This window comes from Sinohyriopsis cumingii, chromosome 3 (genome assembly GCF_028554795.1).
Source record: "Sinohyriopsis cumingii isolate HCF-2022 chromosome 3, ASM2855479v2, whole genome shotgun sequence".
Taxonomy (NCBI): Eukaryota; Metazoa; Mollusca; class Bivalvia; order Unionida; family Unionidae; genus Sinohyriopsis; species Sinohyriopsis cumingii.
The window spans coordinates 94,733,742-94,754,555 of record NC_142963.1 but is presented as its reverse complement, the minus strand read 5'-3'; the positions used below and the strand labels follow the sequence as shown (position 1 = coordinate 94,754,555).

The following is a 20,814-nucleotide window of genomic DNA, read 5'->3' as shown; positions in this document are numbered from 1 at the left end:
TCTGCGGCATGATGCCCCAGTGCTAGAGATACTATAAACTGCCACACTGCAGACATCGTAGCGATATGACTGAAAAATTGTTAAAGCTACATTAAAAATCCAAATCACACACACACTCAAATAACGTCTTGTTCATCATCTACCGACATGAGCCACTGATTGTCACAGATAATGAAAACATATATTAAGTGGCCCAAGCCACTTATATCAGTGAAAAATGAAAAATTTACTTCGTAAAAATTTGTCGCCAGCAACTTTAGCCAGTCAGTAAAATAGCGCCACTTTCCAATTTTTTCACATTTGGCAACAAATGCGAGGCCTAGTGGAAGCCCTGCATCACAACTTAGGGACTTACACTCTCCAGCTTGAAGTTTCTTTGATGATGCTATCTCCATTCTTGTAGACTATGAATTTATTGCGGAGGAAGCACTACTGGTGCCTTTTATTTTACAGCTGCTCCTTCTTCTCTGTTAGATGTGGAAAAGGAGGTATGGTCTTTTTGATAAGGGGATAAAGAAAATCTAATGTCTCTTACCCACTGACTTGTTGCCCAAACCACCTGGCATATGGTCCAAAAGATTCTTTCCAATTTGGGAAAGGTCTCAGGGGCTCAACCACAACCATACCTTCTCCTCCTTCCTCAGTCTTGTACTGTTGAGGAAGTTGCTCAGAAGTTTTTGACAGCCTAAAACATCATCCTCTCCTCAACAAAGGGACCTTTGGTCTGTTGTGACAACTACCCGGGACAATTCCCAAAGTGACCTTTGAAACCTACCTAGCTTTATGCAGCCAAGGTGGGTATTTAAAGTGGGGCCTGGCACGACTTTCCGTAAAAGACATTGAAGCCTAGGACCAGAAAGTCCAACTGCTTGTCACCATAGCTTCACATGTTGCCCTTTTCTTAGCTGCTTCTTTTAGCATACTGAGAGAGACCTCATTGATCCCAGCCACCCTTCAACATATGTTGGAAGCTGTGGCAAAGATGTCTTGGCATGAACTTTCTGTCACTATGAATTTGTTGGCAGAACTTGTACACATTCACCATGATGCTGCTTTGGACTCCTCAAAGGTTTTACTAGACCAGTATATACCTTAGGGCTGCTCCAGTGGAAGCTTTGGCTTTCTTTGGAGACCTTATTCCTACTGTGGCTTCTCAAGACTCGCTGGATCATCAACATAGAGCCATTACATCTACTCCTGGCCCATCACAATTTGCCAGAAACGTCTGCCAAGTTCTTCAAGCAAACACAGCCCCAGTCCAATCCACAATCTCAAATTAGACCTCCTCATCCATCAGTCTCCCAGAAACAGAAAAAGAGAGGTTCTTAGTGTACCTGGAAAGGAAGGAAGCAGTTTTCATACACCCCTGGGGCCCCGAGTGGCAGAGTGGTCTAAAGTGCTCTCTATTACGGATCACTGCCATCTCACCTCTGTCTGTGTGGGTTCAAGTCTCGGATTTGGCCAATGTGTGTATGTGAGAAAGCTTGCCAGTAGCTTCTTGTGGGTTGGTGGTTCTTTCCGGGGTTTTACCGGGTTCTTCCTCCACCATTAATACTGGCCGCCATGTCTAGCCTATCGTGTGCTGAAAAATGGCGTTAAACCCCACAACAACACCCCAAAACAACAACAACATCATACACCCCTTGTTTTTTAAAATGGGGAGGGGAGCAGCCCTATGGACTTAGTTTTGGGAACTACTTCTTCTATACATGACCCCCATCTTTAGTCACTAATCCAATCTGGTAAAACTGAGGGAAGAAGTGCACAACCTTTTACAGAAAGGGGTAGTTGAGAGGGTTTTAAACAATTAGTCACCCAACTTCTATTCCATCATCTTCCTGGTTACCAATGAAAGTGGAAAGTTTCACATTATAATCAACCTCACCCCTTTAAACTGTTTTTTTTTTTGCTTGACAAACTTTTCAACACCTCCTCAATCCAGAATGCACTTTGTACATCAAATGGGGCAGTCTCCATCAACCCTCAGGATGCCTATCTTCCCTATATTTCCTCCTCACTGAAGATATCTCCGATTTTGCTTGGACCAGGTAGATTTTTAATTCTGGGTCCTACCACTCGGAATTTCTTTTGCACTCAGAATACCTCTTTCTTGGGAACCTTGAACACCGCCCCTGACTTGGTTCTATTAAGACATCTTCATATACAACCTCTACAGTTCCTCCATCTTGCATGCTGAAAATCTCAGAGATTCATGATCAGCCCAGTTCCTTCCAGCACTAGCATTTCATCATCATTTGCAATGATGGGTGAATTTGGACAGATTTATGATTGGAGTTCCCATGCGTGCACCCAGCCTCCACTCCTATCTGTTTACCAGTGTGTTAGATTCTGGTTGTGGTGCTCATTTAGAGCTAGAGGGTATAATTTTACAGGGTCTTTGGAACCTATAAATGAAAGCATATCTAGTACTGCAAGGGTGCATCAACATAGTATGGGGTTCATGTATTATGGAATCCTCCAATAACATATCTGTCGTAGGTTAACTCCAATGTCCAGGAGGTATACATGCTCCTTCTCTTTGTGTGGAAGACTGGAACCTCGTCATCTAGACCACCTCAAAGAACATTAACACTTGGAGTTTGCCACATTTCCAGCAAGAAGAACATTTTGGTGGGCAATCTGTCCAGAACTGGCAGAGCCATCCCCACAGAATGGACTCTTCACCACTCTGTTACAAAGTCCCTTGTCAGTCTATGGGAATACCCATCATGGATCTGTTTGCAACCAAGCTCATTAACAGACTTCCCTTTTGCATTTCTCCTGTCTTTGATTAAAGAGCATGAGTGGTGGATGCCTTCAATCTTTAGTGGGTTTGACTGTTTCCCAGTGGGATCAGCTGTTCTCATATGACTTCCCACTTCTGACTTCTCAAGCAGTCTCACCACCAGAACAAGTTTCACACCAAGTTGCCACTTGCATTGATCAGGCCAGGATGGCTTTGACATCCAAGGTATATGATGCCAGATGGAGAATCTTCTGTGATTAGTGCAGTAGCTGCTCGTCTCTAACTTCTATTGCTAGTTCCCTTTTGTTTCTTCTTTGAGAACAAAAGATGATCAGTATCGACTATCAAGGACTTTAGAACTGCTATTTCAAACACTTAAATTCTCACGATGTACAGCAGATGGTTAGGATTTGCACCTTGCTAATCTTATTAATTATTTTGAGCTGCAGAGATCTGTCTCATGCTCTCTTATGCCTAGATGGAATCTTTCTTGTGTTTTATGGCTGTCAACCAAACCCCCTAAGAGCAATCAACTGAGGCATCCTTTTCAGGACCTCACTCTCAAGACTTGTTTCTACTCATCCTTGCTTCCACATGAAGACAAAGTGAGATTCATGCCTTATCTGTCAACACTACCTGTCTCTGGTCTAATAGGAACTAATAGTCATTTTCCCTCCTTTCTCAACTGGGATTTTTAGCGAAAACTAAATTACCTTTCATAGGTCCACTACTAATAGAAATCTTCTCCATCAAATTTATGCTGTGGATGATGCAGATAGACTTTAAAGCCCTGTGAGGGCACTCTGTTTCTATTTTAAGGCATCCAAAAGGAAAAAGAAAGGTTTAGACGCATCTTTTCCTCTCTCACAAGGGCTTTATAGACATTAGAACTGCCACTATCTCATGATGGACTATGACCACAATCAAAATCGTGTACCAATCTCTTACTGATTGAGACCTTTCTTTGAAACTAAAAGTCCATGTCGGGTTCAAGCCATTGCTGCATCCTGGGCCTATCTTAATCACTCCTTGGAGGACATCATGAAGGCAGCATTTTGGCGTTCCCATACTACTTCTTTACCTTTTACCTCTCATTAACACAGTAACGCATAGGCATGTTTTTTCTCAGGGTCCCATCATTGCAGCTCAACATGTGGTTTGGAGAAACACCAACTTTCCATAACATGGATCTCTCCTTCAGTGGTGGGTACATTCTATTTCCTGTTGATTTTTTAAAGCAGTTTAATAGAGCACTTACTGACAAATTCAGCCAAACAATAACTATGGGTAACACTGTTGTTTCTTGGCAGGTAAAACTAACCAAACTTATACTTTTAATCTTCCAGGTATTTACCAGAAGTTCATATGCTGTATCAGTATGTAAATTATACCAACATCTCTAAAATTTCAACTTTCTATGAAAAGTTGGAAACGGAAGAAAAATGTTACTACCCCATCCTCTCATGACAGGCTTACTGTCCCATGTGTTCAGAAGATGGCAGATGTTGAGCATCAAAGAGCCAGTAATCCCTCATTATGTAATATTGTTTGTAAGAGTCCTAAGTGATCAGTAGTTTTTTTTAGGTGTGTGTGTGTGTGATTTGGATTTTTAGTGTAGCATTAACAATTTTTCAGTCATATCGCTACAATGTCTGTAGTGTGACAGTTTACAGTGATGTGCCACAGACATGTAGCATGATGTCCCACCCAGTCACATCCTGACACCAGGCCGACCAGTCCTAACCACTAACCTCTTAATGCTGAGCACCAAGCGAGGCAGCTGTTAGTACCATTTTTGTAAGTTTTTGGTATGACTCAGTCAGGGATTGAACCCACGACATCCCCCATTCGAGGCAGACGCTCTAACCACTAGGCTACTGGAGTGCTCTTGGGGGTGTTGTCTCTTAGAGAGGCACTTTATGCAAATTTTCTTTGATATAACATAACCTTTCTTATGTTGATGTGTTATTAATTATACACAGTACCTAACTAAATAAAAAACAATCTGATTTGATCTTTATCTTGCAGTGAATTGATTTAATTTCAGGAGTTGGGTATCAAGTTTCATGTCATTTATATAAAATGTATTAATATAGACACTTGTCATCATCACTTAAAGTATCAAACCACTTCCAAAAAAACTAAATATATTTCAGTTCCTGTAAGTATGCAAATGATGTATGATTGTTCCTATACCTGATCCAGATAACAATCCTCTTGTAGTGCTGATTTCAGTATTTCTGAATGCCATACAACTGTACCTATACTGGAAGGTTCTACGAATGGAGCCAGGTATGTAGACTATTCTGTATTCTGTTTGTTATATTTGACCCTGTTGGTTCAATATTGGAAGAGTTTTTACCATATAATACAAGAATGTAGCCCGGTATGTACACCAATATATCCTGTTTATTATATCTGACCCTGGGGGTTCATTAGTTGAAAGCATACCTGCCAGAACATAATGTGTCCTGCAAAAAACATGATTTTCAGGTTTTGACATCACTATACATGTCCCTAACATGTAGTCGTTATACCCAGTAAGCAGTCCTGCTTAGAGCCCATGTAAAACAATCCTTGGGGTAGTTGTACAAAAGATTATTATAGAGGCAGTTAAAAGGTAAGGTGGACACAACAAGTGATTTCATTATTTCTTTATTACAGAATAATGTCAGAACAGTCTGTGAGGCAGTGTAGCCATCATAAGGGCCCTTGAGATACTCACAGATTACATAAGTGCTCAAACAATCTCTCCCTATTTTGTTCAGAATTTTCTGAAAAAGTTTTTTTTCTTCTCCAGGTCTCACATATTGGGACAAACATCTTTGTTGGCTAGTGAAGTTTCTCCTGCATGAAGGTCTAGACGTTTGAGAAGTTGATTGACTTCCCCATGTTGGGAGATGACGAAATATTCTCATGTCTCTAACAGCATGCATGCTGCAGGTTGCAGCCTCCCTTTAAGGAAGTAGAGCACCATGATAGCATGTTGCACCCTTTCATTAGGGAGGTAGAGCACTGCTATAGTGGGTTGTATCCTCCCTTTAGGGAGGTAGAGCACTGCAATAACAGGTTGCACCCTCCTCTTCTGGAGGTTGAGCATCACAATAGCAGGTTGCACCCTCCCTTTAGGGAGGTAGATCACCACAATAGTGGGTTGCACCCTCCCTTGAAGGAGGTTGTGCATCACAACCATATGGTTGCACCCTCCCTTTAGGGAGGTTGAGTACCCCATCAGTGATTGTTCCTTCCCATTAAGGAGATAGAGCACTGCAGTACATATCATGCTTCTGGTAGCATGTTGCCCCCCCCCCCCTTCTGTTCAGGAGGCAAAACACCGCACATATGATGCATACAGTGATAAATCGGTTGAAGAGAAGTTCTTCCCCATCTATCACTTATCAGCCTCTTGGTACAGGAACAGGGTTCACAGTCTATACACAAGACTCTGAGGCTAGGGATGGGGACCGCATCGGTGTTCTCCTCTTGCCATTTATACCTATGAACCCTTATGAGATGTGGTACCTTCCACATCAGGGCCCTTGGTCCATTATGCACCCATGGACTAGTGGACTTTGCCCTCACAGTTGAAGTGATGCTGCTGCTCATGTCCCACCATCACCTCATCACCAGGTGGCTTCGTTTTGAAAGGCTTAAGGTGATACATCATCTAGGGTAGACAGACGTTCTTGTCCTCCCTCTGTAACTCATGATGAACCAGGAACCGTAGCACAGACTGTTCCAAACCCCTTCCAATAAGGGACATAGTGATTCCCAGCCACTCTCCAACTCGGAGCATCCTTGACTATGATGATGACATGTGCTCTCTCTCCTCATTACCTCCAGTAAGTTCTAGACAAAAGCTGTGGCTATGACACCTCTGAGGCCTATCACTTCATTTCTGATGGAAGATGAAGAGGAGGTCTGGTCCTTTTATAATGTGGTAAATGAGGTTTACTGTCTGTTAGCCTCTTACTTGTGCCCCCAACCATTGGGCACACAGTCCATAAGGACCCTTTCCATTTTGGGAAAGATCTCCAGGGTACCAGCTCAACCAGACCTCTTACTTCTCCCACATTCATAGAAGATTGAGGAAATATCATGGAGGTATTCACAAGGCCAATATAGGTCAACAACGTGGAGGATGGTCTGTTTCTTCCGCAAAGTTGAAACCCCCATTTTCTACTTCAAGCTACCAGGTACATTCCACGAAATGGCCTATCAAACCTCCTCCTTTGAATACAATGCGGCCGATCTGGGTATTTTGATGGGAGCCTGGGCATGCCTTCCCATCAACAATTGATGCTATGGAGCAGGAAACTGGTTCCATGTAACCATAGCTTTGCATTCCGACCTGTTCTCAGCTACTTCCTTTAGTATGCTGAAAGAGCCTCTTTAAATTAATCTGTATTACTATGTTTGCAGGATGTTGTAGCCAGACAACTTGGCATACGCTCTGTTGCCATGGCATTATTTGCAGACTTTCTGTACATGATGCTGCATTGGACTCCTTGAAGGTTTTGCTTAAACACAGTAATGACCTTTTAAGGGCTTCTTCTCTAGAAGCCGAGACTTTGTTAGGGGCTTCATTCCTGTCCTGTCTTCTCCAGCCTTGCTAGATGACCGAAATTGATCTTTCTCTCCACTCCCGGTCCATCACAATCAACCAGGAAATCAGATCAGGCAAATCACCCTCAGTGCCATCTGCAAATTTTTCAAACAAGTGCAAGTTCAGTCCAATTCCCAACTCCTGACAGACCTCTTCTCATCAGGTCCATGGTGCCCAGGTCACTGCAGATCCGTGAGGAAGTTCTCAGACCCTCCTTGAATGCCACATTGTCATCTACAATTATCCTCCTTCTCGCAGAGATTTTCTATCAAACTCATTTCACCTAGGACCAGTTTTTCACCATCATATGCTTGTTGGATGAATTGAAACAGATCCCCACTCCAATCTGTTTGCCGATTCATCAGATTACGGTTGGGTGGCTCATTTAGAGCTTCAGGGCATAATTTTCCACAGTTGATGGCCTCAGGCAGAATTTTACCCCCACATCAACAACCTAGAAATGAAAGCAGTATTTCTAGCACTGCACGGGTGCATCAACATAATAAGAGACCAATGTGTCATGTTCTTCTCAGACAAGAAGTCTGTCTTAGTGTATCTACAATGTCAAGGAGGCACACATACCCCTTCTTTTTGCATGGAGGTCTGGAACCTCATCATCTGGGCAGCCTCAGAGAATGTCACAATCTGGGCAAGATAAATGTATTAGCGAATAGTCTATCCAGAACAGATTGAGCCTTCCTCATAGAATGGTCTCTTCACCACTCAGTAACAGAGTCCCTATTTTCCCTCTTGGGAAGACCTCTAATGGACCTGTTTGTCTTCTAGCTTAACAACAAACTTGCATTTTACATGTCTGTCCCAGATCAGAGAGCATGGGCAATCGATATATTCATCTTACAGTTGGTTCGCCTATTCGTATATGCCTTTCTACACTTCCTACTGCTACCACAAGTTCTGTATGAAGTCCAAACTTTGCTGCTTGGATCATTTTCATTGCCCCATTGTGGCCTCAGTAATCATGGTCCATCGATCTCCTTGACCTGTTGATCGAACGATCCAGGTCTCTACCTCTTAGGATGGATTTCTGTCGCTACACTGGGGATCCATCCGCTACAACAGCCCACACATTCTCCACCTTATCATCTGGAAAAGATGACAAGTAATATCTACCTTCTGCATATAACCATGTGACATAGAGTGGTGTGCAAAATAAGAGAGTGGAGTGCAAAAGGTCATTCTTACTTTTTCTCCACTCTGTGGGAGGATGTAATCACATCAAACGGACAGTGAGTTTTCAGCTTGAAAATAGGTGAGCTACGCAATAGTGGCAGGTAAGTGTTACATAATTAAAATTAGTTTTACCCTTCAAATAACTACATATCAACATAACTCTGGATTATACGACTTTCATCAGCATATTTGACACTCCCTCTCAGCAATGCATAATATGCAGAAAGTTATTTTCTATTTTTTATTGAGAAAATTCAACAATATCTTTGAGGAAGTTTAAACAACAGCAACATCAAGTCTTTAATGAGTGCAAAAATAAATACAAATGACTCCTGCATTACCTTCAGCTCCCCCATCCCCACTAGAGTATTGAGAGCAGCAAAGATGGCATCTAAGAAAATATTCCATTGCCCAGTGGATTGAAAAGATATCAACTTGGTATATATTTTATTTATTTATTGTCTGTCTGGTTGTGATTATGTGAGTGTTGGCACATGTGTGCATATGTCTATGGTGATGGTATTGGTCACTGCTAAATGTACCAAGTATCTTTTATTCGCAAGTGTATTTAATGTGTCCAAGAAAATGTGTTATTTTCTTTTTTATCAAATGTGAATCTCTAGTAATTTTATATAAATTTGTATGCAAAGATAGCTTATTCTGAATTGAACAACATCAGATTCTTATGTCATGGCATTCACCCAACTTTGTACCATAAAACATACTTTGAAGTCTTCAGCCCTCACACCACCCCCCATAGCTTCTCGTGGGTCGGTGGTTCTTCCCGGGGTTGTTCCCCAAGTTCTTCCTCCACCATTGATACTGGCCGCCATGTATAGCCTGTCGTGTGCTGAAAAATGGCGTTAAACCCTACAACAACAACAACAACAACAACAACACCCAACCGCCCACACACTATCTGGGATTATGGCAGGTATGAAGAATTGTTTTTACCATGTATTACATGTATTACAAATATGGAGCCTGATATGTGTACTGTTATATCCTGTTTATCATATCAGACCCTGTAGGTTCAATAGTCAAAAATGTTTTCACATGTATTGGATTATTCAGGGTTTACTAAACAAGCTGTATATACTCTAATGAAGTTTAAAATTTATCATCACTTTGCTGAAAACACTTTTTTCCCCCAATGTATTTAAATATTTTTATTATTATTATTATTAAGTTTCCTTCATAGCTTCACTTTCAGTAACAATTGTCTAAAATTAATTAAAATGGATTAAAACTGATTTTTGTTTTTATTCTTAAATTGGTCATTTTCAAACCTTACAAAACTTTTCGCAAATATAAAACTATTTCAGTTCCTATGAGGTGATGAGTATTGTCTGTTTTACTCCCATACCTGACCTAGTTATTATTGCGGACATTATTCCTCATGTCCCTTACAGCATTGAAAAAGGATCTATATATAGATTATACTACTTTTCTTATTTAAAGTATTTTGAACAAGCAAAAACAGGTAGAGTTAAGTTAAATATTGGCATTCAACCTGTAATATGTTTATCAATACACAAAAATCAATACAAAACAAAGAAGTGTTTCTAGGAACTTGGTAAAGATTACCAGTGAACGGAAATCCAGATTTGGAGCTCATCTTGATGGGAATCTGTACGAGTGTAAGCAAGTAAACCTGGTTTGTTCTGCAGGAAGATCAAGAATTAATCTTCTACAGAGGATAAAAAGTTACCTCACACTAAATTGTCAGAAATTATTTTATAATGCAGTCATTCTTTGGACTACACTGATCAGTTTGGGGAAATACAACTGATGCCATGTGTAATTACTTACAAGTCGTGTCCATCAGCAAACTGCATATACCCAGATTTGCTGTTCTGGGCCTATGCAGTTTGTTAATGTTATTGAATTGAACAAACAATATAAACCCTGAACTGCCAGTGCATTATGCCATCATTGTAGATCTGGGTCTGTACTGTTTGCACTTGGACTTGATATTAAAGCCAGTATATTTGGTGGTAATATAAAAAATCTACAAACTTAAGGATGTCTTAAATTTACCACTTTAATACTCCATCAGTAATTCAGTTCTCTGAATTTCAATGGCTCAAATTTAAATGCAGGTTACCACAGGTCTGTATCAGTGTTTGAAGTAAAGTATTTACTTTGCTCACAAAATAATAATTTGCTTACTCTAATGCTGTTTTTTTAGAATAAACTCCCCTAAAACATCAGAGCAGAAACAAATCCAAATGTGTTCAAAACAAAATTGTATGACAATTTGCTAACTAAGGCAGTTTTCAATGTAAATATTGAAAACATGCACAAAAATTAATCTGTTAGTGCATATATTTATTCTAATGCTGATGCTTGATATATGCCATAGAGATGTTCCTGGGGTTATGGCCTACACAGAATTGTCATAAATTGAAAGTAATGATGCTCTCTCAATGAGCGATGAGATAGGTAGACATAATTCTTAGCAGATGGTGCCAGTGATGGCATAAAGATGAGCAAAGTGGTGCAAAATGAATCTTATTTCTTCACTATACAGTGTGATCCCACTATAGCACGCTCTCTTATACCATGAATTAATATATAGCACATCGTGGTGTGGCTCCTGGAATTTCGTACACATATATTTTCTTTTATACAAAAAATGTTTTCTTAAAAGTATGAAAAATAACATCTAAAATGTTTATTCAGTGATCGTGCTGGTCTTTGCCAATGTTGCAAGTTGCACTTTTTTCTCATTGGTGACCAAAAAAAATTGTGTGCAACATTGTTGGCTGTTTTAACTTTTATCTTGGATTTGGAGTGGAGAAATTCAGAGGCACCATGAAAGGAAGCCACAACCTTGATATAAAATGAACATGTATTTATCTATTGTTGCAAAAACAATGTCTTTGTTCATACTGACAAACTATCTGAACAGTGCATTGTTATAACATAATCCACTTATGCTGACATCTGTCCCGATTACCGTATCCTGTGATACACTCTAATAGTCATGCTAATGAGACTAGTTACAATCAACTAACCTCAGGAAGAGTAATTGCTATGGTTAACAAAACGAGTGCTAATTCCATTTTTTTCATGTACCCAGATAAAATTGTTTTGCTGAAACTTCAAAGAAAACTGATTAATTACTTTTGAAGGTCTGACTGTTCTGTATAAATAAATGGACTTTTCATATGTAAGTATGTACAGTACTTAAAGGATTATGGATTGAACTACACAAATGTAAGTTGTCAGTATACAGGTGTATTTCAGACTAGTTTTTCTTTATTTAATGAAAAGCATGCATTTTTGCACCTGCTTTTATTACACACACACACTTTTTCCTCGCCATTATTTTGGTACATGCATAATTTTCTTCAGCTAACTAACTTGGTTGGCTCTAACATGGCTCAGTCTATAACATGGTTGGGTTCTGTGGACCCCAACCACCAATTTATAGCAGGGTCACACTGTAAATGGCATTCAAATTAAAGTGCTTAAATCAAATTGGCATATAGCAAGTGTCACCTGTATGTGCTTTTACATAATGTGTTTAAGCAAGTCAGATCAGAGACCAAAACATGGAATTAAACAAATTACCAATACCAAAGCAAAACATTACATCAAGCATACAATTTCCAAAACATCAAATTAAATAAAATTATACAGTATCAGATGTCTTTATTCTCACTTAGCTGCTTACTCTAATGTATCCTAACATGTTTGATTCTTGTTTAGCTTGCTGCTATTTAATATTTGTCAGGCAGTCCATTAATTAGGTTGATTTCAATGTTTTAGGTGTTGTACAGAGTTCTGTATTCAATGATGAAACCAGACAGCCAACAACTCTGATTGACATATGTCCCAGACAAGAGAACATGAAACTGTTTTGTACAGAGTGTGAGGTATGTAATTTAAAGTCCTGAGTTGCAGTAATTTTGATGTTCTTCAAAACCTGACATTTTTATTTGTACTTAAAGAGATATTAGTTGCAAATTCTGGTATTACCAAATGGAGATTTTCAATTGTAATGATGTTACTAATAAAAAGTTATGAACTTTAAGTCTGTTTATAATAATTTATGTTTTAAAAGAAAATACAAATGACCCTTTTTACAAACATTGTGGGTTCAAGTCTCGGCATGAATTCATTAACTCTGACCAATTATATGATGACATCATTATGTGTCTGCACAGTGGACATTTCCACCATCACTCAGTATAGCAACTGAACGGTGGGTAGACATGGTAATGTAGTACAGTATCACAGATCTTCATGGGGTAAAATTCTTTGTACATTCTGAATTTGTTGAATTAAACAAGTCCAGAATTCTCACAGTCACAGATAATTAGGTCTGATCCTTTACACACTTCATGTGAGTCGCAAATATTTATTTATTCAGCATGAATTGACTTGATTGAAGAAGTTTTAAGTAAAGTCTAGTGGTTGAAGTTGTTCCATACATAGGGATACCTATTGGCAATTGACTGGATCACTTTAATAGTGTTAAGGAAAAGATTGGGTTCGGGTGTAAAAGTGAAGTAACAAAATGTAAGTATTTACTTTTTTGCATAACCATGTCTTTCTGTTTACCATTAAGATTGTATACCCGATATTAAAATGGCAGTTAAGATTGTTGTTGTTGTTGTTGTTGTAAGGCTTAATGCCATTTTTCAACACAAGATAGGCTGTTCATGGCGGCCAGTATAAATGGTGGAGGAAGAACCTGGGAAAACCCCAGAAAGAACCACCGACCCACGAGAAGCTACTGGCAAACTTTCTCACATACCCACATTGGCCGAGCCCGAGACTTGAACCCATGCAGACAGAGGTGAGATGGCAGTGATCCATAATGGTAAGCATTTTAGACCACTTAAATTCTGATACTAATAATTATCTCTTCACCAAATTCATTTCCTATGGTTTAATTTTGATATTAAAATATTGCCACAATTTTTGACTCTCAAATGACTATTATTTAAAGTAAAGAAGTGTATAAACAGAGTTACATTGTCCATCTTTTGGCTACTCGGAAAAAATCTAGCTTCCTTTTCTCTAGACCGCTCCGATTGCCTAGTGGTTAGAGCATCCTCCTCAGATGTGGGAGGTTGCTTGTTTAAACCCCAGCCGAGTTATACCAAAGACTTATAAAATTGGTACTAACAGCTGCCTTGCTAGGTGCTTAGCATTAAGAGGTTAGTGTTAGGACTGGTCGGCCTTGTGTCAGGATAATGTGACTGGGTGGCACATCTTGCTACATGTCAGCTGCATGATGTCCCAGTGCTAGACATCAGTATAAACTGCCAAACTGCAGACATTGTGTGATATGACTGATTTTTTTTAAAGCTAAGGTAAAAATCCAAATCACACACACACTCTCTTTTCTCTAAATGCCCATACAATTTGTGTGCTTTTTAAACAAAAATTGTTACCAGAGATCAGACTTTGAAATGGGTCTGGAGGAATATAATTATTGCCACCCCATAAGCCCAGCTCAGACTTTAAAATGGGGGTGGAGTGGTATTATTGTTGCTAGTCTGCTAGCCCAAGGTTTGATTCTTACCAGAGATGAGACCTTGAAATGGGGATGGAGGGGTGTTAGGTGTTATTTTTGCCAACCCATAAACCCATTTTGTTGTTGTTATTGTTTCTGTATCATGACAATAAAATATTAAATGCATGTAAATATTTCATTTTTCAGATCATAACAACAAAAGACACAAAACACTGCAAGTTGTGTGATCAGTGTTTCTACAGGATGGATCATCATTGCCTCTATCTTCTCAAATGTGTGGCACACAAGAACCATGCTGTTTTTGTCTGGTTCATCTTTGCTGTAACTGTGAACATGATTCTTTTCGTATTGCAAGTGTTCTACTATTGCCATAGTTATTATGAGAACATGTCGTTCTGGGGTATTGTGGGTCAGATGTTTAATAATGATGCCTGGGTTTTAAGCATGCTGATAATGAACATGGTTTGTATCATATGGAGTGTTAATCTTTGTAGATTACAGCTTTATTTAGCGAGTCGTGGACAGACCCAGTATTTTACAAGAAAAGAAACAGAATTTTCAGGCCTGGAAAGACTTAAAAATCTTGCATTTTTTCTTCAAGGAAAATCAGGCTACAAAATAGACTCTGTTGTACATCAGGTGTGACTAATATTATACAAAATAGACTGTTGTACATCAAGTGCAACTAGTGTTCGTCAAAAAAGACTCCATAGTGTATCATGAGTGACTAATTTGACTTGTTTTTTTTTTTTGTACTTTTATATCTGTAAAATTATTAAATATGTATTCTATTTACACATGTACAAATATATTCTGTTTTGTCTACTGAATTTTTTCACTATATTTTATGTGTTATAAGTAACATCTTAAATATTACCCTAAAAAGTATTTGCTAGTACAGTGGAACCCCCGCTATAATGCAATTTGTCCCAAAAACTTGATCGCATTAATATTGGGGTCGCGTTAATGTGGGTTTTTGCAGTATTTTACTTTATTCAGAGAACAACGCATTGGCACATATACACATGCGGCCCTCGAGTGGTCTTAGAAAATGTAATCTGGCCCATGGCCGGAAAAGGTTGTGCACCCCTGTTTTAGATTAATTAATTTAAAAAATATCATTCTGGTATTCCAACTCCTTTTGGCTTGTTTACAGGGAATCTTTTAAAGTTTAAACCTGGTGTATATATTATAGAAAAACACATATTAACCTGCCAGTATGTACATGTATTGACATGTATTTAGTAATCCAAAACCCATATTAGGTTACCTTTATGTGTATGTATATTTTCATACAAAACCTTTAGAAAGCTGCCTGTAAGTACATATATTTACACCTCCACATTGTAATTGTGATAACAAATAAAATGCATTTAGCTTTTATATCTTTAGGGTTATGTGTTTTAATTGTTTTATTGCACAAGTTATGCACACTGTTTATAGTAATATATTACATATTGAGGTGTATGATGCGAAGTAATGAATTCTGCTTTGATTAGATGTTTTTTATTTGTATTCAGAATAACATTGTCATAGGTAATTACCGATAATTTTGAAAAATTAAGTACATTATGTTATGAGTATATATATATATATATATATATATATATATATATATATATATATATATATATATATATATATATATATATATAACTCAGCAGTGCAAAACTAGTATCTAACTAGCCTGAGTGCTTTCAACTCTTTAACAAGTCTTTTTCAAAGGCAAATACAAAACATAGACAAGACAAACAAATAAAACAGAAATATGGTTATGTTTACGAAACTTTACATGGCTGTTTCTACAGGAATTAAACCTTTTAACTTTATTATGTTTCAACTAGTTTATTTCAGCTTGTTGCTGATACTGGAAAATATTTGTATAGACCTAGAAATTGATGAGCCATAATGACATCTGTTATTTTATGTAAGCACAAATTATATACCAGATATTTCATTGTTATAGTAGTCATAGGCTATTAAGCAAATTTAGAGAATTATTTAAAAGAAAATGTGTCGGCTGGAAAAGATAATTTTATTTGTGCATGGTTGTCTTTTACGAAACTTTACATGGCTGTTTCTACAGGAATTAAACCTTTTAACTTTATTATGTTTCAACTAGTTTATTTCAGCTTGTTGCTGATACTGGAAAATATTTGTATAGACCTAGAAATTGATGAGCCATAATGACATCTGTTATTTTATGTAAGCACAAATTATATACCAGATATTTCATTGTTATAGTAGTCATAGGCTATTAAGCAAATTTAGAGAATTATTTAAAAGAAAATGTGTCGGCTGGAAAAGATAATTTTATTTGTGCATGGTTGTCTTTTTCTAGTCTTCTTGGTTTAAACCACATGGTTTCAATGTTCTAAGGTGGCGTATCCAGTAAGATTCCTTTTCTTTCCTGGTTTGGGTACTCCAGTTGGGGTTGTGAGCAATTGCAATAAATGTTATATCACTGAAAGTATGGCCAGGGGAGGAGAAGTGTTCTGCAACCAGGTTTCTGTACATCTTCTTTGTCATCCAGTCAGATCTATGAAGGTTGATCCTTTTCTGTAGCTTTTCAGTTTCTCCAGCATACTGAAGGCTACAGATTTTACCAGTGATTAGATAAATGACATTCTCTGTTTTGCACGTTTTGTTTGGACCATGTATGTTTAGTTTTTCTCTAGTCACTGCTAGAAAATGTCCTGGTCTCTATCATATGTTGACAGGTTTTGCACCTTTTATCGTCACATGGGCCAGATTGACTAGGGATGTGTTGATTAGTGATTGGCGTTAGCTTTGTCCTGACTAGGATGTCCTTGAGGTTTTTTGGTCTCCGGTAGGTTACTACAGGTTTGTTAGGGAGGATAACCTTTAGTGCATCTGACGATTCCACGATGGGCTAGTGTTTCCTGATGATTTTACCTACTTTGGGGTTATCTGGATGGTAGGTCAGGATAAATGGTATCCTATCAGCCTGTTCCTTCTTTCCATATTTTAGTAGGTCATCGTGGTTTGTTTGTTTAGCCTTTTGGTTTGCCTCCGTAATCAGGTCTTTGTCGTAGCCTCGGTAAATTAAATGTTTAGATAGCTCTTCAGACCTTTTTAGGAATGTTTCACCGTCGGAGTAAGTTCTACTTATCCTCAGTGCCTGGCTATATGGGATGTTCCTAATGCAGTGTTTTGAATGACAGCTACTTGGCAGGAGATACTGGTTTTTGTCGGTTGGTTTCGAGTAGATGTCTGTATGGAGTTTGTTTTCTACCAGTATGATTGCTGTGTCCAGAAAGACATCGTTTGAGTTGGAGACTTCTGCAGTGAATTTTATTGAGGGATGGAAGTTGTTTGCCTTTGATATGAAATAATCCAGACTTTCTCTTCCATGTTGCCACTTCATTTCTATATCACCGATAAAGCGTACACACTGGTATAGTGTAAGCTCAACTGATGCTAAAAGTTAACCCTCCAGTTTTCCCATAAAAATATTAGCAAACGAAGGGTCCATTTTTGTACCCATTGTGGTTCCATCAATTTGGAGGTAATGTTCTTCGTGAAATTCAAGGTTATTGAGGTTTAGGATAAGCTCCAGGAGTTGGACTAGGAAGTGGGTGGGTGGCTTGCCTACAGTTTTAGTTTCCCATGCTTCTCTACATGCCTGTATCCCTTCGTTGTGTGGCATATTAGTATACAAAGATGTAACGTCTAAGGAAACATGCAATGTCTCTGGTAGTAATGGTTTGCTTGCTTTGCTTTTTATGAGGTAATATGTCGTATACTGAAGATAATTTGTGGACATGTGGTCTCATTAAATGATCCAAATATTCTGATATCCTTTCTGTGGGATGCCCGTTACTGGAGATCATAGGTCTGCCAGGGTTTCCTTGTTTATATATATATATATAATATAGTGAAGCATGTTTTTAAGGGACACTCATGGATCAATGAAAATGTCCTATATGAGCAGGTGTTTTTTATATAGAGGTAAACTTAGTGAGAAAATGTCTGACCAAATATCTTTATTGAGCATCTGTCTTATATAAAGAGGTATCTAGTGAGGCAAGTTTCACTGTTACTGTAATATTTTGAGTGTACAATGTATATAGAGAATATTTTCTTTAACTGTGTAAATGCCAAATATCATAGGTAGAAGAAGTTAATATTTTAGTTAAGATTTTGTTTTATATACCATAAGATAAAATGTATAAAGTATTTGCACAGGAATAAAACATTGTCATAGTATTGTTTCCCAAACTTGCACCTGAACTAAATTCACCATTCATCACACACACACCACCTCCCTTTTTGTAAGTTCACCTCACATTCAGTCTTATTTATAATCTGATCATACATATATTATCAGATAGTGGTAAGATTGAGATAACTTGAGTCTGTTTCAATCAATTATATTTTTGACGTTTTGTAAACTATTTTACGCTATTTGACAACAAAGAAAATCTGATTCATCAATACTGCCCACCAGGCTTTTAACATTGTTATCAAGGTGGTACATGTAATAGGGAAATAACTCAGTAGAAAGGTAAATGGCATCGAGTCATGTTTCTTTGGCAAATATAATTTACATGCCAGAAAGGGGTACTTTCCATGTATTTGTTGTAGCTCGCAGATGCTCATTTTTCTTGACCAAGGTGCATCTTTTGTAGGCCTGCACAATATGGCATTACATTGTTTGATGTTTAATCTTGTATTTTCATATGTAAAATGTAGGAATGAATCAAATATGAAACATTATTTTGCCAATAATTTTTTGTATTTCACATTTAAGTACATGTACATAATAAATAATGTTTATGTCAGCATGTTGAGTTATTTTGCTAATATCAGGCAGTTTTGTTAAATATAGTATTTAACTGGATTTTAATGAATACAAAAATATTAACAAGTTTCAGATTTTAAGTTTTTAGTTCTTATTTAAATTTTATGAATGTAAAACAAACAATTTGAATTTCAGTTAATTACATGTAAACATCTTGTCATTGTTCTTCCTTTTAACCACCACAGCTATTGTGTCTATGATATAGTCATTGTGTGTTTGCAGAACCACTGTGTCTAGGATGTAATCATTCTCTGTTTGCAAGGCCACTGTGTCTAGGATGTAATCATTCCCTGTTTGCAGGGCCACTGTGTCTAGGATGTAATCATTCTCTGTTTGCAAGGCCACTGTGTCTAGGATGTAATCATTCTCTCTTTGCAAGGCCACTGTGTCTAGGATGTAATCATTCTCTCTTTGCAAGGCCACTGTGTCTAGGATGTAATCATTCTCTGTTTGCAGGGCCACTGTGTCTAGGATGTAATCATTCTCTCTTTGCAGAGCTACTGTGTCTAGGATGTAATCATTCTCTCTTTGCAAGGTGCAAGGCCACTGTATCTAGGATGTAGTCATTCTCTCTTTGCAGGGCCACTGTGTCATGGATTTAATCATTCTCTGTTTGCAGAGCTACTGTTTCTAGGATGTAATCATTCTCTGTTTGCAGAGCTACTGTTTCTAGGATGTAATCATTCTCTGTTTGCAAGGCCACTGTGTCTGGGATGTAATCATTCCCTGTTTGCAGGGCCACTGTGTCTAGGATGTAATCATTCTCTGTTTGCAGGGCCACTGTGTCTAGGATGTAATCATTCTCTGTTTGCAGGGCCACATCTTTAAGGCAGGGTCTGTATACTTTTTCCACAGATGAATGCATTAGGAGTTTGACACACTGCTGACTAGTTTTCCAAATTTTCACAATTTCAAGATTTGTATGAATTTGCAACAGAATTCCCAGTCCACTTATTTTTTTTAACCTATCAGATAAAGTGTTGCATTTCATTTTACAAGAGTTGTCATTAGAAACAGTATGTTCTGGATAACGTTTTTCACTTTTATAATATGCAAGCTATAATTTTGCATCTAAATCTGTTTGATGCATCCAGTCATACTGAAACTTTGAAAATGAAATTGGATATGAATTAATCATGTTATGTCTTTTGGATATGTGAATCTGAGGACAAAGTCACTGTTTGTCTTCATGTTTGAATCAGAGGATAAAGTCACTGTTTGTCTCCATGTTTGAATCTGAGGACAAAGTCACTGTTTGTCTCCATGTTTGAATCTGAGGACAAAGTCATTGTTTGTCTTCATGTTCATTAAATGCATTACAAATGAAAGATATCAAAGCAAATTTTGTTCACTGGTTATACGTTGTAGAATTCCATAAACTTACAACATGTTCACAGTGTGGCTATCTGCTCTTGAATGATGAATATTAATTTGTAGGTCAAGATAATCAGTTGTGCAGTTTATTTAACATTCCCATGGTAACACATTTCAGTGTTTCATATTTATTTTCCCAAAATGATGTACCTTGAAAAAAATGTATAGCAAGTATAAATTATACTTTGATGCTGAATAATTGTTAATTCTGTATATAAAAAATATGACATTGCCAACGCATATAAGTAATTACATTATGCGGAAACTTGAAACAATAAATATTTTAACTGTCTTTCAGATAAATCTCATTCTTTTTTCCCCTCCTGCTATTATGAAGGAAGAACATTAACAAGGATAAAACACTGACTCCAGAATGGAGTCTGTCCTTGGTCTTAACATGGCTCATTCAAATAAATTGGAGCCATTAGCCCACACTTTGCTCAAGTTACTATCATACAAAACATGTTTCCTGATAGTTTATGCTTCAGCATACAGGGTGAGCGAGCTGCATGCCCTTTTCGTCGACCGAACTATCTTCAGTTCAGATCGGATGGTTCGGTGGTCCTCTTGACACAATC

The 20,814-nt window shown here is 37.9% G+C and overlaps 1 protein-coding gene across 2 annotated transcripts in view; it reads left to right on the top strand.

The window, feature by feature from the left end:
• LOC149803320 (palmitoyltransferase ZDHHC13-like) overlaps positions 1-20,528 on the top strand; it is a 57,143-nt gene extending 36,615 nt beyond the window's left edge. For both annotated transcript variants that reach the window (XM_089953026.1, XM_089953025.1), the window contains exons 8-10: positions 4,952-5,038; positions 12,321-12,427; positions 14,224-20,528. In XM_089953026.1, coding sequence (XP_089809152.1) covers positions 4,952-5,038; positions 12,321-12,427; positions 14,224-14,682 — 653 coding nt within the window. In that variant the 3' untranslated portion in view covers positions 14,683-20,528. The remainder of the gene's footprint in view (positions 1-4,951; positions 5,039-12,320; positions 12,428-14,223) is intronic.
• The last annotated feature ends 286 nt before the right edge of the window (positions 20,529-20,814 follow it).